This window comes from Monodon monoceros, unplaced genomic scaffold (assembly GCF_005190385.1).
Source record: "Monodon monoceros isolate NGI ecotype Baffin Bay Population unplaced genomic scaffold, NGI_Narwhal_1 Super_Scaffold_21, whole genome shotgun sequence".
In the NCBI taxonomy this organism is placed as follows: domain Eukaryota; kingdom Metazoa; phylum Chordata; class Mammalia; order Artiodactyla; family Monodontidae; genus Monodon; species Monodon monoceros.
This window is the reverse complement of record NW_021703778.1, coordinates 139552920-139571970: the sequence shown is the minus strand read 5'-3', so window position 1 is coordinate 139571970 and position 19051 is coordinate 139552920. Positions and strand designations below refer to the sequence as shown.

General features: G+C 32.2%; 1 protein-coding gene across 2 annotated transcripts in view; it reads right to left on the bottom strand.

Annotated features, from left to right (window-relative positions):
* GPHN (gephyrin) overlaps positions 1-19051 on the bottom strand; it is a 619699-nt gene that overhangs the window by 314304 nt on the left and 286344 nt on the right. For both annotated transcript variants that reach the window (XM_029239205.1, XM_029239207.1), the window contains one exon: positions 691-785. In XM_029239205.1, coding sequence (XP_029095038.1) covers positions 691-785 — 95 coding nt within the window. The remainder of the gene's footprint in view (positions 1-690; positions 786-19051) is intronic.

Below are 19051 nucleotides of genomic sequence, written 5' to 3'. Positions count from 1 at the left end.
TTAATCAATGGTCATTAAATCAACAGATTTTCACTAAGTTGATATTTCTGTATTTAACGTAAGTGATATTTAACGTAAGTGATGTATGTTGTTCTCATTAAAGGGGATTTTAATCTAAGAATTGCTAAAATAATAACAAATAAATAACTAAACCAACAAATTGAGGATGGATGTCACCATCTAGGTCAACAAAGGCATAGTTTTAAATACACTAATTTAATATACTAGTAATATATTATTGATTGAGCTTCTTTTCATGACCACACATCAACATGCCTATTTACAAACTGACTTGTAAAAACTTATTAAAAAAGACTCTACTTCTTAGTTTTACTAAATTAGTATTTAATGACAACTAAGGGAAATTAATTGATGATTATAATCACACAAAAAAAGAATATTTTACATCTTAATAAACTGGACTCTTCTTGGGGTTATAACTGATAACTTTTAGCAGTAATACAATATTTTCTAAAAGTTTCAACACAATATGCAAAAACAAACAAAAAAAGAACTTGAAAGAAACTGTGGCCAATATTTAACTAGACAGGATACTGAGACTCATAACTCTGGGAAATAAAGGGGGCAAAATTAAGTGGTATGACTGGAGTTTCTTAGGTTTATCAGTCTATTGTAGTGATTAGTGGTATGGAATTAATTTTCTTTGCAACATGTTGGTGACTTTCTTACCTAGAGAGCATGCCCAGAGGTGTAACATTAAGTGATCCCATCAGCATTGCCAGGGCCATCCCTGGCGCTTCCCGTTCTATTACTTCTTTTGTGGCCTGTAATTAAAGATTAAATAGCAGACTGAGTGAAATTAACCAAAAATAAGGAAGGCAGAGTAGTAAAACTAACTTAATTATAAATCATGCTATCTATAAACCATACTTAGTAGTTCTCCAAATATTTTTTTTAAGGCATCAAGACTCAATTCTTTGGGACCACTGAATAAAAGCTGAGGACCAGAACATCAAGGGAGCTTTTACATTAGCAGACCTTTCTTATCCCTTACAATTCAGAAGTATTTAATAGAAATTTCATCTTGCCTAATAACCTGTATTTTAAAATTAAGCCTCAGATTGCTATAAGAGCTCAATAGATTTTCACAGAATAAAAAATCTGGGTAGTTTTCTTTGTCTATTACTCTTGAAATAATTAGTCCGTAAAAACCCAAGGTCACCTTGTATCTCTCCTAGCTCTATGATTTTATAATAAATGGAACTCAAGAAATCATCGAGTCAACTTTCCCCATAAATTGGGTAGAAGAAAAACTCTAGATTTACCATTTCCATATCTTCGATATAAATGAACTGATTGTTTTTAAAAAAGAATTAATGAAGTGATAGGCTTTAACTATATAATAGAAGTTTTAAGATAGGGCATTCTTAAGACAAGTGTGGTTAAACCTCGAATAAGGTACTGAAGGAGGCAAGAAAATTTGCTTTTCTAAAGGTCAATGAAAATAGGCATATATTTATCATAATGTGATGGTAAAGATATGTTCTAGGCTAAAGTTGGGAGTGAAACACATGACTTAATCCATTTCTAATCCTCTTTCTACATATGTAGCAGGTTACAATAACTGGGAGCAACACAGGAAGAAAGCTTGCAAAATAAAGTATTACAGTAAGTAAGAAGCAAGGCAAACAAAATAAAAAGTAAGTTATGGAAAAATATAGTGAAAGATTGATAGTTCAATATTTCATTAGAAGTCGAGTGATCGTCCTAAGTAAAATCACTGTTCTAGGCAAAATTTAGGTTGGTAAATATCTCATCTAGCCTAATAACCTAAACTTTAAAACGAAGCCTCAGATTGTTATAATAGCTCAATAGATTTTTATAGAGTAAGAAATCTGGGCAGAGCAGTTAAAATGCACCAAGTATGTGTTACATGCCAGTTGATGTTATAAATAAACTTTTAAGATGCATATAAATTAGTTAATCCCTTATAATTATATAGAATAAAGGATTACTGGAATTGATGTAATCTACTGGTTCACTGAATCCCAGCATAATGCAATATTTAACAATGTCAGAAATTTTAAAGGAAAATTAACACTACCATAATGCTTTTCAATAAAACCTGCTTTAAAAATAAGGGGCGAGCAGGAAGGAGAAAAGGACATACTTAAATTTCTAAGTTTGGGAGTTAACTACTTTCATTAAAATATCAATATATAGCTGAAAATTGTTGAGCTAGTGTTATATATAATCTATCCCATGTTTTCCAAATTTAATAAATCCGATATGATTTTGAGGTCTCCTGAGAAGAAACACTATTTCCATGTTAAAATTGCTTCACTGAAGTTTACAACTTCTTCTTAGGGACCTTAAAATCTTAGAGCCCTAAAAATCAACAAAGGGATGTTACTGAGAACAATCTTAAAACAGCTCTTTGTATAGGGTTAATATTTATTTCATTATCTGTTTGAAAAAGTCACCTAAGCAATGCGTGACATTTAATGAATTTGAGGGTCCACATAAAGATGATATACTCCAAAGTATAGTAGCCCACGTTATTTAAGGACAAAGGAAGAAAATATCAACAGAGAAGTGACAGAGGAAGTCTTTCACTTACATACTTCAAAGCACAGCATTTATCCATCCATACAACAAATACTTATTAAGCACCTACTATGTACTAGGTGGTATTCTATGCAATGATGTTGCAGTAGTGAGTAAAACTTGTAAGAGTGTGCAAACTCACTGTTATCTAGTACATGAAAAACTCAACTGACAAATTACATATGAGAATTACCTAAAAGAAATGTAATTCATTCATTTTTCGAGATCCTCTAAAATATACCATCGGATTTAGCCAGACCACAGTGGTCTACCTGAAAAGGCTCATCCACTTTTAAAAGAATTGTTTTACTGGACTTTGCTTTTATGGTATGCAGGTGGATACAATTAAATGGCTCAGTGAAACTCATATTTATTTTAGCGAGTATTTGAGACCATTGCTCACCACACTGTACTGAGGTCCTCTTTAGGAGGACCTGTAGGAGAAAGTTCCTCTTATGTATTACAACTAGGAATGGGGTACACTTCTGTGATACCAGTCTGTCTTTAAAATTATGATGACTGTGAATCAAGTTACCGTTGAGAAGAGAGACTAATTTATGAATATTTTTTAGTAGGCTTACTGAATACAACCCAATTTCACCTTACTTTTCCTTGCCCTATTTCTCCATATTTATCTTATTAAAAGTTCTGTTGTATTTTATGTATTTGGCTAAACCATCTTAAATACTTTTTAGGGTATTAGTAAATATATGGATAATAGATGGATGAATGAATGTACGTATTCTTACACAGGGGTCTTCATCTTTTTCCAAACATAATTTAGGGAGGACAGTTAATTCTTTCTGAAGACTTTCTAGACAATGTTGGCCTATAGACATAAATCTTGTACAGCATAGAACATAAGAGGAAAATATATATTGTGGTGATGCCACTACAAGGCATTGGTGTTGACAGGGGTGAGTGAGGAGGGAGACCCTCTCCGGGACTAAACACAAAGCAACTCTTTTGCTATATATTCCTAAATAATGCACAAATATAGTCTTTCTTACATCTATATCAAATACATCTTTTCCATAAAACATCAGAACCATTCTATTTACTTTTTATTTTCTCTTCTTCTGTTTGGTGTAGCAAAAAGATCACCATCTGTGAAGTCAGACAATACCACCATACAATTAAGGTCTGGAGAGTAAGGACTGGATCTGTTGAAGCACCTACCATAGTGTCCAACATACAGAACGTGCACTCAATAAATATTTGTTGAATAAAGGAGTGAACAAATGAACCCATATAGGCTTGAAACCCGGCTTTGTCGCTTAGTTGCTCTGTGAATTAGAACAAATTAGAACAAAATATTTAATATTTAAAATATTTAATCTCTCTGAGCTTCAGTGTATTTATGAATAAATGGAGCTAATAATAAAGCATACCTACATTTTATGAGAATTAAATGATGTAAGTAAATCACCTAGCATAGAGTAGGTATTCAATACATGTCAATTTTCTCTATGCCTCTGCTTTCCAATTGTTACATCCTTGTATAATTTTGATTATACCAGTTAAAGAAGAGAAATAATACAAAAATCCAGAAACCAAACCTAGAAACAGTGGTTGAGAACCAAAGATGAGGGGAAAGAGAACAGAGAGCAAGAACCTAAATGTAAGAACATTGACAAGTTGGGGGCAGAAAGAAGAATACTGAAATAATGGTATCTAAAGGGAAGAAACAGCCAAACAAGATGGAAATTGGAAGATGGACAGGAGGGCAAGAGCTGGGTGAAAACATCTGTAAACTGTAAATGGAGAGGCTCAACTAGAAGGCAAAGAGCAAGAGAATAAAAGTTAGTTTAGAATAAAATGAGAAAAAACTATCTGTCCAACTTACTAGAAAATCCAAACAGAAGAGTGGTTTTAACAAATGTAGCTTTATTCCTTCAATCATATACATTAGGATGACAAGCACAGATACATGAAGGTTATCAGTACTTGTTAACAAGTAGATAACAAGCAATCATTATCAATGGACTATTCATAATCAATGGCAAAAAAAGATGCCATTAAAAGTTTGAAATCCTTTTTTCTTAATTAGTTTCATTCCGTTTCCCACATTTTTTAAATAAATTATTAAATTTGATTATCAAATTCTGTTTTTCCTTGAGCAATAGTAGAAATTTATATTCTTATTTCAGATATAACCTTTTTTGGACTAGTAGATTCCAAAATAATGAGGTTTAATTGGATTTAGCTATACTCTTTAAATAAGACATTTTGTTTTTAACTTCTAAATACTTTCTAAACTTTGAAGGTTGCAATCTCCTATGCAAAATCACTTATTGTGATTTTTTTCTTTTACCCTTGGCCCTTTGAAGATAACATGAAAGTCAGAAAGATGCTTCAAAGACTACTCAAGTTGCAAAAAAGGGTGTCATAAACAATGATTCTATAGTCCAGGGAAATTGTCAATGAAGTTCAAGTCCATTTTTAACCTTCATAGGAAAAATTACCTTAAAAAACATTATTGCTAAAAGTCAATGATATTTAAGTATGCACAGGACACACAATAGTTAAATGTAAGTGTGCAGAAATTTCTTGTATGCATGGTGGTGGTGAAAAATCACTTAGTATAGTGCTTTTACTTATGTTTATAGACATACTTTTATTAACAGGTATAATTTATGCATTAATATTTACATGCTTGTTACTTGACCATGTAGATTTAATACAATTTCCTCCTAACAACTACTACAGTGCCCTCTGCTGATTAAATAATCTTAAATAACAAAGACTATCTTTGAAACAGTATCTAATGGGTACTAATAACCTTGTTAAGCTATCAAGGTGGGATATGATTACAGCAGTGGTTCTCAAACTTTAGTGTGCATCAGGATCTCCTAGAAACCTTGTTAAATGCTGATCGCTGGGCATACCCAGAGATTTTGATCCAGAATGTCTGGCTAGAGTCTCAAATTTTGCATATCTAACAAGTTTCCAGGTTATGCTTGTGATGCTGGTCAGAGGACTACACTTTGAAAAACAGACTGCAGATAGAAGGAATGAGGTAGATCCATGATAATGTACACAAGTTGTTCTAATATTCATAATCACCTTATATTCAACTTTGTAAAATAGATTGAAATAAATGTGAGGATCCTTCATCAGAGCAAAATATAGACCTAGTGAGGAGATAAATTAGGTAAAAATAGGCAGTTTAATGCCAGCCAATCAAACTTTCCTGACTCTATCCATTAACATCAGCCAAATACATTTTCTTGACTCAAACACATAAATTTTATTTTACACTTTAATAAAAGGTTATAATAAACAAACAATTCAGATCTTGTCTCTATATGTATCCTATGGTACAGAGAAGCTATCTTTAATATATTTTTTTCTCAGGACTATACATGATGAATAAAATTTACATAGATGACTAACTCATAGGGATGTTCAAGGAACACCAGCTATAAATTTACTCTTTTCTCTCCTCATTTAAGACGCAGAGCAGAGTGGAAGTAAGAGTTGCAGTATTATAAGGGCAGTCTTTAATTTATTCCACTTGATTAAAAACATTCATATACAGATTTTGTTAATTTTATATTACTAATTACAAACACCTTTCAACTAATCATGTCATTGTATCGTAACAGTGTGACTAAGTGGTTAAAGACTACTGCTACAAAGAAGAAGCTGCAACTAAGTAATGAAAATATTTATTCCAGTTTAATTTGAGAGTTATGAATGCACTGGTAATGTATTTCTCTTCCTTGGAGCTTTAGCCTTCTTAAATATTTACATCTTTTCCCACTCTTGGAAGAAGCAGAAAGCTTTTCAAAATGGAGATACTCCATTTTGTTTTTCAGTTAAAGTGGTACAATATTTAAGTAAGATCTGGTTATAATGAAAGATCAAAGGAGACAGTATAATTATAGAGAAAGAAACAAAAAAATAAAAATAAAAATTTAAGTACTCCAGGCAATTTCATCGTCCATTCCATTCAACGAACATGTACTCTGCAGTGAGCATGAGATGCTGAGTGAAGAGTCTACTGTTTCCATTGTTCATCTCAACCTTTATTAAATAACCAAGTTGAGTATATGTATAGCAGTGAGTACTCCAAAGTTTTATAATTTATTTACCCAGTGAGTACTTTTTCATATTATTTTCCTCATTTATCTAAATATTGATAGTCAAATTATCAAACAAAAAATCAGGGAACTCAAATGAGTGAATTATTTTTTATAAGAGATTTTCACAAGAATAGCACTTATCTTTATAGTCTACTTATAAATTGTACTATTTTATATCTCATTCCAGGAAAAGGGAGAAAATAGTGGTATTTCTATGGATTATTAGCATTTTTATATATGCATTACACTTTTATTCATTTTTGGCACTATGTGAAAAATAATAAAGTTCTCCTTTATTGTAGGTTGTTGGTTACATGTCCTTTAATCTATAGAGAAGAAAATGTTATTCATTCATGTTCTTCAAAAGTTGATATATAGATATGGAAAAATATCCTGTTTCTCAAATCTGAAGAAAGATGAAGTAGAAAGATGATCCAATTTGAAATTGTACTGAAAGGCTGTTGTCTGGTCAGCTAACTGGTGAATGTATAACCCAGCTTCTTTACTCCAGCTACTTTGGAATTTTGTTTTTTTAATGTAGTTAGTGGTGTATAATATAAGTAGAAACATAAGAGCTACCTAAAAAAATCTATACATTGGATTTCCACTCTATTGATGGTCACACATAATTACTTGGTTTACTAAAAGCAGTGTAAGTTTTTAATGTTCATATAACAACATAATTTAAGCCATTCTTAAACATCTTAATTGAGAATAAAGGAAATAAGCTCCTACTTTAGACTTATAAATACTATTTGCAAATGACTCACTGCCAATTGATTTTAGAAAATCTAAAACTTTGCTCTTTTGCCTTAAGATACAATAATTCTCACTGGTGGCCTCTTTAGGAAGTATCCACACTAGGAACACATAATTATCACATCTGCAGTTCTCTTGCGACAAAACTAGATTCTCACCAAAACAGACACATGTGAAAAAGTGAGAGGAAGAAATAGGTGAGGTAAAGGAAAGAGTGAGTGGAAGAACTGCTAAGAAAAGAGAAAAACCAAAAACAGCTCATTCCTATTTTAAATATTATTATAAGGTGTTGCATTTTGTCTTCTCATACCACCCTCAGTTTTAAAATTACAGGCCAACTGGGAAAGATGGAAATGAGTACAGTACTTCCTAAAAGCAAAGAAATCCAATATTGCTGTTGTCTTGCGATAAGCTTAACTTAGTAGAAGTTTCAATAGTAAAGATGAGAGAAAAATCCGTACACATTAAGTATTTGGAGGCTATGACATGCTGTAGCTTGAATTAAATAACTTGTTCTCTTACGGTTTTGCTCATCTAAAGATGGATTTTAAAGCTACTAACCTCTCACTTTATGAGCAGGCTTTTTATTCATCATCTACAACCTAATAGCCCTTCATTATTCACATATTAAATAAATATAAGCTTTTGTTCTTATGCCTCCAGAAATTTATCCATCTCTCAGTTTCCCATTTCTAAAAAGGGGTAATAATATTTGTTATCCATCTTATAAAACTAAATTGTTAACACTATAAAACAATTTTAGTTAACTAAAAGGATGTCATATTTATAATGCTAGTATGATAACATTATATATAACATAAATTTATAATGCTGTGAAAAAGCTCTTATTTCTCTTATTGCACTGGAGAGCTAAACATGAATACTATTATTTAGCAACATAATTTAATAATAGGAGAAATATTCACATCAGAATGTTTTATTTATGGAGCCTTTCTTACAAAACATCTATAGAAATTCTCTGTTTAAGCACAACATATTACTATATTACATAATACAGAGGAGACATATTTTATTATCTTTTTGTAAGTGAAGAAACAGACACACTAATAAATTCTATGAATAATGCAAAGCCACACAGTAAATCAATAAAACTTAGGCCTGTAGACTCCAATTCTGAAATTAATCCATTAAATCTATTATATGTTTTCAGTTTACAAGGTATTACACCCTATTCAGACATAGAAAGGATCTTTGTACTTTACTTAAATGCGACAGAACATAAAAATGCTCAGTATCATTCCTAACACGTAGTAAGTGCTCAACAAATGTTGAATACTATGATTTGTACTAAAACAAAAGTCTAAAGTCACTTATGTCATACAAGTTGCTGTAATGGACTACAGTCAAAGCAATTGTGAAAACTGAATAGTTCTACCAGAAGCAGTACAGGATAGAAGTTATGGGCACATTTGTTTTTGAATGTGTGTGAATTACCAGATGTCTGAAGATTGCAATATGCTAGCAATAATCTTGAAAACTTAATGAAGATTTATCAAGAAACAGCAGTTTTGGAGATACCAATGACCAGGAATATAGCCTTGGACATTACCATAAAACCTCCAAAGTAAACTGGGAAAAGAAAATGAGAAGATTATAAATATATTTTGAAGAAAAAGAACTAACAGCACCTCCTGCATTTATGCTTTCACCTAAGTCCAATAGAAAACAGCTATGTAATTACATACGTAAGCAAAGATGAAAAAATATAAGCAAGTATCCATAACTACTTATGGTAAATAAATTGTTCAAATTGGTAAGCCAAATAAGTTTATATAATTTTTAAAATTTCCATAACAACCATACATTACAAATTAAGGCTGTGAAAACAACATCAGACTGACAAGTCAGAATGGACTTGGACCCAGGATGTTGTAAAATAGGGGAACGCAAAGAGGCAACGTTTCACTCAAGTTAATGCTCTGCTGCTCATGCTAAACAGAGGGGTCTTATCATAATCACTTAAAATCAACAACATTATACTTTATAGTAGAAAAATCTACTTTGCAAGAGTCTCTCAAAAAAAAGAATGAAAAACAACTCAGTGAGTTACAACCTGGAAGACATATAAAAGCAAGAACACATTATTTATTAAATAAAATTGATATAAGTCAGATGAAAGAAAATCTTTACCTTTATTATAATGGAAGAAAAATCTCTTAACAAGGACTTAAAAATAATGAGAGGCCCAATTTTTAAAAACTATTCTAAAGGGTTGCAGCTATCCTTCGCCAATGAAAAAGGTAAAACTGTAGGAATGCAAAAAAGATAAAAAAACTTCTTAAAAAGTTAAATAACAGCTCTTATATACACTCTAATTTGAAAGATAAAAGAAATATTTTATTCTATAATTATGAGATTCTTCCATGGACTCGTAACTTACATATTTGTGTGTGTGTGTGTGTATACCCTTGTGTATACACACACAAATATATTTTTTTGGTATGGAACTTAGAGCTGATATCTTAGAATCAGGATCTATAATTTAAGCTCTGAAGATCACAAACTCTTTTCAGAACATCCAGACTATGATGCTTAGAATAAGGTAGTTCACTATCCAAATAAAGCCTATGTTGCCTTCAAATCTGAGATTTAGAAGTCAGAATAGAGTCCATCCTTGAACAAAACAATTACACTTCATAAAACTGAGGATAATGTATATGTGTGTGTACACACAAGTACATGTCTTAGAACTGGAGTTGAGTTCTTTAGGTTAGGGCTATAAGCAACTGAATAGTTGACTTTATTAGGGCAGCTGGTGGGAATGGGGAAGAAGAAATTGGTTCTATCTACCACCACTAAACAAATCCCATCACCTAGTCAGAATGAGTAGAAATGACCATTTCTACTAACATGCAAACAACATACACAAGAATATACACACACACTCCTGAGGCTGCTCATTTACAACACTGCCTCTTTCAATGCTACCTTGATGTTCATTTTAGCCCAATTATATGCTTTACCCCTAACTGTACCCCTAAGTGTAGCTCAGCATATGGTAGGCCCAAACCAAATACACAAGAATCAACAACCAAAGGATATAAAAAATTCAGGTTTATAAAACAAACCTGAAAGATTTGGTAACCAGATAGGTAATTATGAAAAGAGTTAACTCAGATCTTCTCTTCACATAATAAAAATTAAGTATCCAAGAGTAGAAGGTGCCCAAAGTAGGAACATTAACTGGGGCAGATGGAAGTTGACATTTTGCTCAATCAATGCTGTAATAGGAAGGGCAGACGTCTATACCTAACCAAGTTTGTCTCTAGAGAAAGGAAAGAAAACAAAGAAATAGGTGGGGATGTGGAGAGTGGCAACATTAGATTCTGTCATGTCCTGGTTTCCCAGAGGAGTCTTTGTTTTTTCCTTCTTTTTCTTTTTTGAACACAAGTTTCCCAGAAGTTATCAGACTTTTTAGAATTTTCTGTGAATAATTTTCAGATACCACCACTTCTGCAAATTCTCTATTTTTTAAAAGCTTTTTATGTTACAACATGATGGGTGCACTTAAGGAATATTCTCCTTAATCTTTCTGACCTGTCTCTGATCTCCAGGAGCAATGACAAGAAAACATCAAAGAGAAACAGCAGTTGTTTAAACTTGGAAGGAATCATTAAAAAAGAATGAAATTATAGTATTAATTTCCAGCATCTCAAAATAAATGTGGCCTAAATCAATCAGGGAAAATGTAGATTTACTCTTAAAATTATTTATTAAAATGGAGGGTAGGTCTGAATTGTTCTTGTGTCATTGGCAGAGGTAGGTTAGGAAGCTAAATAAATAGTAATTAATAGAAATTCAAAACATTAAAGACTATTTAAAGCAGTAAAGACTATTTAAAGCAAGGGACACACTCCTGGGCATATTTAAAGCAATAAAGACTAGTTAAAGCAAGGGACACACTGCTGGGCATATATCCGGAAAAGACAAAAACTCTAATTTGAAGAGATACATGCACCCCAATGTTCATGGCAGCACTATTTACAATAGCCAAGACATGGAAGCAACCTAAATGTCCATCTACAGAGGAATGGATAAAGATGTGGTATGTGTGTGTGTGCATAATGAAATATTAATCTGCCATAAAAAATGAAACATGATAGATCTAGAGATTATCATACTAAGTAAATCAGATAAATACAAATATCACATGATATCACACACGTTGGAATCTAAAAAAAATGATACAAATGAACTTATTTACAAAACAGAAATAGATTCACAGACATATTGATAGAAAACAAACTTATGGTTACCAAAGGAGAAAGGGCAAGGAATAAATTAGGAATCTGGGATTAACAGATACACACTACTATATATAAAATAAATAAACAACAAGGACCTATTGTATGGCACAGGGAGCTATATTCAGTATCTTATAATAACCTATAAAGGAAAGGAATTTGAAAAAGAATAGATATATATATCTGTAAGTATAACTGAATCACTTTGCTGTACACCCGAAACATTGTAAATCAACTATACTTCAATAAAAAATACAAAAAAAATAAAGCAAGAGACAAACGATATGATATGACACAATCATTATCATAATTGAAAAGTAACCTCAAAATTACTTACATGCTACTTCATAGAAATATGAGACACTATATTGTTTTCAATCTAATATGATATATTCTGGGCATAAATCTTTACAGATAAAGGGAAACTGCTTTTGGTTAACTATGGATAACGTTGACATGAGTCTCAAAAATCAGTGAGTTTTCAATGCTGGCATATTAAGATCATTCTATGGATTGCTCTCAAGATTTTTCAAAGTTTACCAATTAAATAAAACTGTAAAATTATTATAAGTGAGAAGCAAAATTACAATGTGGGAGAAGCATAGCTTTTAATATATTATTTTTACTATTTAACATATACTATTTTTATTACATGATGGAAGAGTTTTATTTATTTTTTAGGGATGTCAAATAAAACACAGGATATCCATTTAAATTTGAATTTCATAAGTGAATAATTTTTAGCTTAAGTACTCCCTAAATATTGAATGGGCATATGTATGCTAAAAACATACCTATTTATCTGAAATTCAGATTTAACTGGGAGCCCTGTATTTCTTTCCTTCCTTTCTTCCTTTCTTTTTTCCTCCCTCTCTCCCTGCCTCCCTCCCTTCCTTCATTTCTTCCTTCCTTCTTCCCTCCCTCCCTCCCTTCCTGTTTTATTAAAGTACAGTTGATGTACAATATTATATAAGTTACAGGTATATAATAGAGCAATTCACAATTTTTAAAAGTTATACTCCATTTATAGTTATTAAAAAAGTTGGTTATATTCCCTGTATGGTACAATACGTCCTTGTAGCTTATTTTTTATACATAATAATTTGTACCTCTTAGTCCCCTACTCCTATTTTGCCCCTTCCTCCTCCATCCTCCCCATTGGTAACCACTAGTTTGTTCTCTATATCTCTGAGTCTGCTTCTTTTTTGTTATATTCACTAGTGTGCTGTATTTTTTACATTCCCCATATAAGTAATAACATGATGGAAGATTTTTAAAAATTGTTCCTCAAAACATCAAAGTGAGAAGGCAGGTAGCAGTAGAAAAATAGAAAGTATTAAATATTATATTAGGAAGAGAAAATAATACAATATTTAGATATTTAATTCAGTTTTGAAATATAACTGTTTCATTTTAATATTAGTAAAGAAAGTCAAACATGATTACTAAGTTTGAAGCATCTAAGATATCTTCATTCAGGAAAACATTTTGTAACTTTTAATACAAACCACAAATGTAACAGGTACATGGTATCCTATGTAATAGGTACATGGTATCCTATGATAATATTGTTGTCCTGACCTAATGAATACGGTCTAACTGCTCTCTATCCAAAATTTTAGAAGAAGTTTTTGTAGTATATTGTGAACCTCAAAATAAACGCTTCACACATGTCACAAAATGAAACCCTGTACAAAATAATTTCCAATATAACTTCTTTAATAGTTTTAAGATATTATTCTATTATCTATTTTATTCCAATGTTGTTTAAAAGCCTACTGTCATTCCTATATAAGTGATCTGTCCTTTCTGACTACTTTTAAAATCTTCTCAGTTATTTTGGTTCTAAAGTTTTACTTTTATGTATTTAGGCATCAATTTATTTTATTTATCCTTCTTGAGATACACTATTCCTTCAGGATCAGTGGATTCATGTTTTTCCGTCAGTTCTGTAAAATTTACAGCCATCATCTCTTTAATCATTGCCTTTCCTCCATTCTCTTCTTTTGGGGCTTTGATATAATAATGTATCTTGGACCTACTCATTTCATTCTCTATAACCTATGTCTCTCTTTTTCCATTACATCATCACTCTATGTAATTGTTTCCACATGAGGTAATTTCCTCAGGTACATAATTCAGTATGCTAATTCTCTCTTCTACTGGTCCAATCTGCTGTTTTCTCTGTTCTTAAAGTTTTTAACTTATGTTTTCTTATTGCTAAGAGTCCCATTTTCTCCCCATTTGCTCATTCATAAATGATGGTCTCTTGTTATGTTTTCACCTTTTAAGTATTGGGTTGGCCAAAAAGTTCCTACAGCTTTAAAGTAAAACTAAAAAGACACATTTTCATTTTCACCAAGAACTTTATTGAACAATGTACTCACTGTTTTGTTCCACTACCTTCTGCCATTTTTCAGGCAACTTCATAATTCCATATTCCTCAAACTTTTTATCTTTTTTGAGCAAAGAACTTTTCCAGGCACCTCTTACAGTCTTCCAGGGAATTGAAATTTTTTTCATTAACAGAATTTTCTAAAGACCAAAATAAATGGAAATCTGAAGGTGCAATGTCTGGTGAATATGGCAGATGAATCAGAACTTCCCAGCCAAGCTGTAACAGTTTTTGCCTGGTCAGCAAAGAACATGTGGTCTTGTGTTATCCTGATGGAAGATTATGTGTTTTCTGTTGACTAATTCTGGAAGCTTTTCATCCAGTGCTACTTTCAGTTGGTCTAATTGGGAGCAGTCCTTGTTGGAATTAATCATTTGGTTTTCCGGAAGGAGCTCATAATAGAGGACTCCCTTCCAATCCCACCATACACACAACATCACCTTCTTTGGATGAAGATTGGTCTTTGGTGTGGTTGGTAGTGGTTCAGTTCGCTTGCCCCATGATCTCTTCTATTCCACATTATTGTGCAGTATTCACCTTTCATCGCCCATCACAATTTGTTTTCAAAACAGAATGTTTTTGTTACGTTTAAGCAGAGAATCGCATGTGGAAATACGGTCAAGAAGGTTTTTTTTCCCTTAACTTATGTGGAACCCAAACATCAAAGCGATTAACACAACCAAGCTGGTGGAAATGATTTTCAGCGCTTGATCTGGATATTTTGAGTATGTTGGCTATCTCCCAAGTGGGGTATAATGATTGTTCTCAATTAATGTCTCGATTTGATTGCTATCAACTTCAACTGGTCTACCCGACCGTGGAGCATCGTCCAGTGAGAAAACTCCAGTAGTAAACTTTGCAAACCTCTTCTGACACCTTCAATCAGTCACAGCATCTTCTCCATACACTGCACAGATCTTTTTTTTTGCGTTTCAGTTGCGTTTTTACCTTTCTTGAAATAATAAAACATAATATGCCCAAAATGTTGTTTTTCTTCCATCTTCAATATTAAAATGGCTACACAAAAATTTACCAATTTTGATTTTTTTTTTATTTTACGCATGCTGATATGACAGCTGTCACAATACAATCTAACAAAATTGTTTCGAATGAATTTAAAGACAACTAAGCACTACTAGAGCCATCTTATGGAAAAAATCGAACTAACCTTTTGGCCAACCCAATATGTCTTTGTTCTTCTGGATATTTCATCGTACACTACTTAACCTTGGATTGTCAGGGACAGTTTGATATACTTCTGTTGTGTCTGCATCCTTTGTGGTTTAGTATTTGTCCTAAACAAAATTTTCCAAATGTGGATAATAAATGATAATGCTCACCTAATTCTTCTCTGTATTTTGTATTTGACAGTTCTAGCAGTCATCTTTTCATTCCATCTATTGATTAATGGTTTTGCTGCCTTACTTGTGCTTGGTGAGTTTTGGTAGTACATTCATTACTTGATTTTAATCTGTTGGAGTATGGCTGACCGAAAGTGGGGAAAACTTCCTGCAGAGAAAATTTATTTCTGCTTCTACCTTTAATCAGAGGACACCACTGACCAGTTCCACTTCAGCCTCCCACAAGTGTCTCATAGTCTCAGGGATCCCAGGCTGAGCTTTACACATTGCTGCTTGTCTAAGGTTAAGTGTCTTACTGGCAGTGCTGCGATGGTCATCTGTCCTCAGAGCATCTCCTTCTCCCTCTCCCAAGTCCTGGCTTCCTACATTTCTGGCTCTTGCTCCCTGCTCCTTGGTCTCATGGTATTTTGGGGCAAGAGTGAATGTAAAGACTGACAGTATATGTCCTTTAACAGGGTATGCCTCATAGGTTATGTCCTTTTACTGGGTCAAATTTTTCTACAGAGGGAAGGTTTTTCAAAGTTCCAAATCAACAATTATTCCAGGCCATATACTATTCGCAAACTGCTTTATTCTCCTATAAAATGAATGTCTTTTATATCATCATTACATTGAGGTTTTTGATGCACTGCACACCGCCCTACAAGAAGATGCTAACAATTTATATGCCAAACAACAATGCTCTTTTCATCTAAACCCTGCCAATTCCAGGCAATCTCAGTTTTAAATAGTTATTTAACTGATGTGTACAAAGAAACAGAATATTTTAAAGATTTACATTTCTTACCAGTTATGAGTACATATTTAAAAGCAACGTGCTTCTTTCCCCTTGCAAATGGCCTGTATATATCCTTTGCCTGCTATTCTACTCATTGCCATGTTATTCCTATTTAATATTTAGAAAACTTAATATATTGAAAATATTAAACCTTTGGCAGTTAAATCTATTGCAAATATTAAGTTGACATTTGTTACAATTTTTGTTGCTTAGTTGCTTAGTAAAATTTGTTACTTAGTTGACATTTCCATTAAGAGGTTTTAAATGCTTATACAGGGGTTCTATCATTATTTTTATTATATTTTCTGGGTTTCATGTCTCACCTAGAAAGGTTTCTTTTACCTAGAGATAAGAAAAATAACATCTTAATTTTTAAATCATAAGTTTGCAGTTTTTAATATTTAATGTCTGTAGTTTAATTCTGTGTTGCATGATCAGTCTTCTCCACCAAAATGGATAGCCAATTTTCTCAACACCTTTTATTGAATGACCGACCCTTCTTTCCTCCAATGTCTTGATGTATCATATATATATAATACTAAATTCCAATTTTATACATAGGTATGTTAATGAAATATCATTTGGTTGCATTTCTTTCTGAGTTTATTTTCCTGTCATTGCTGTGCCTTATATTTTATTGTTTTACTTGGAAAAAATCACTAGTTATTTTCATACCTTTGCTATTTTAAAATGAAATTTAGAATCAACTTTGTTGATTTAGAATCAATTTCTCCTCCAAAATTCCAGTGGGAATTTGTATGTATTAATGTATGTATGTATTTGTATGTATGTATTAATCAAGTTAAGGTAAATTGATAAGTTACACAAAAAATATTTTCACAAAAATATTTGCATCTAAGAATATCGCATGACTTCCTAATCATTCAAGCTATATTTTACGTCCTTTAATAAAGTTTTCTTTTTTCAGGTCTGTCTGTCAAATGGCTTAAGTTTATTCTTAGGTATTATGAAGTTTCCTTTTTTCTGCTATTGCAAATGAAATATTTCTAAAATTTTTTCTAGTGGGTTGTTTCTAATTTAAGTAATATTAGCATATAGATGTTTATAAAATAAAATACTCATATTCAGCTGCCATCCTGAATTCTTCTTGCTTCTAATACCTTTTCAGCTGATTCTTTTGGGTCTTCTAGGTAAATAATCACATCCATAAATAAAGGGCTTACAGCTTTAAAAAAATTCATGTTAGAGTTCTTCATTTTAAAAACATTAATAAGCAGTGTGCTCTGTTATCAAAAGCTAATTGCACTCATTCTCTAGGTCACAAAGAGACAACTGACTTTACTATCTCAGATAGCAGTCAATGCATCTTTGAAGTGATGCTATTAGGGGTGACTACGGGGAACTTTCTGACTCACTGCCTTTATTCTCTTTAGGGATGCATACACAAACAAAATTAAAACACAGTAATCTTCCTACCTAGAGATAACTGGGAACTCTATTAATTCCACTTCAGACAATTTCCTTCTTATTCACAGAGATGCAATATTTTAACCCCTTTCTTCCTTTCCTTTCTCAACTTGTGCTTTTAGTACACATACACACACACAAACACACACACACTTATCTCTTATTTTTTTCTTCCTGAACTGCAAACCACCTTATTCATGACTAAATGTACAAATTTAGTAAAAAAAATAAAAATAGCAAAATTCTGAAACAACAAAAAGGAAGACATAAGTTTTAGATTAAAATTAAAACAAATAAAGGGCCAATGCCATTAACCTTCATCTAAACTGTTAACAATTTTCCTACATATTCTCCATAAAGATTCCCATCAATTTATTCATTTTCAATTTATGATATCTGTTTTTCTACAAGTTCGAACACTATAGATACATTTGAATGTTATTTTGAATTCAATTTTAATTACTAACATTTAATTCTATTATTTTTCTTCATTGCACACATTTTGTATGTCAGGAACACACAAAGTCTTTTGAAAGGTGGCTCAGAAAACTACTCTCTGCAATCTCCATACCTCGTTCGTCAAAAAGTGTTGTAAATTCTATCTTGAGAGTAATCTACCCTTTCTACCCGCATCTGCATTTAGGTTCTCAGCATCTTTTGTTTGAATATTCCAATAACATCCTAATTGGTGTTGTAGCTAAGTTCACTCCCATTCAACCCATTCTCTATTCTGCTGCCAAAGTAGTCTCTCTAAAATGCAAATCTCATTAAATTCATTGCTGTTTAACATCTTTAAAAATATATATATCTTCATTTCCTACTAGAAAGAAATCCAAATGCCTTTTTTTTTTATGACACAGAGAGCCTTCATCATTTGACTCTACCCCTCTCCAGGCTCTTTCTTGCCACTGCCTCCTCAAAACCCATTCTGCAGGCAGACTGACCTATTGGCAGACTTATGATTTCAGCCATTGTGCCTTTATTGTAGAATTAATCAATTCTTTATACAATGGTATATTTATACAATGGCATATTTATAAAATGGTAATGAGAATCAACAAACAACTACATGCAACAGTATAAATCAATTTTACAAATATAATGTTGAGCAAAAGAATCCAGACACAAAAGATTACATACTACTATACACTTTCAATTACATAATGGTTAGAACAAACCCAAAAAAATCTATGATGCTAGAAGTCAGAACTGTAGTTACTCTCACGGGTTGGGCTGTGATGAAAAGGGGGCACAAGAGGGTCTTCTGGGACACTGATAATATTCTGGTTTCTTACACATTGTAAATCAACTATATTTCAATTAAAAAAAGAAGAGATTAAAAAAATTATTCTGGTTTCTTGATCTGGATGCTGGTTACATGGGTATGTTCATTTTCTGAAAATCCATTA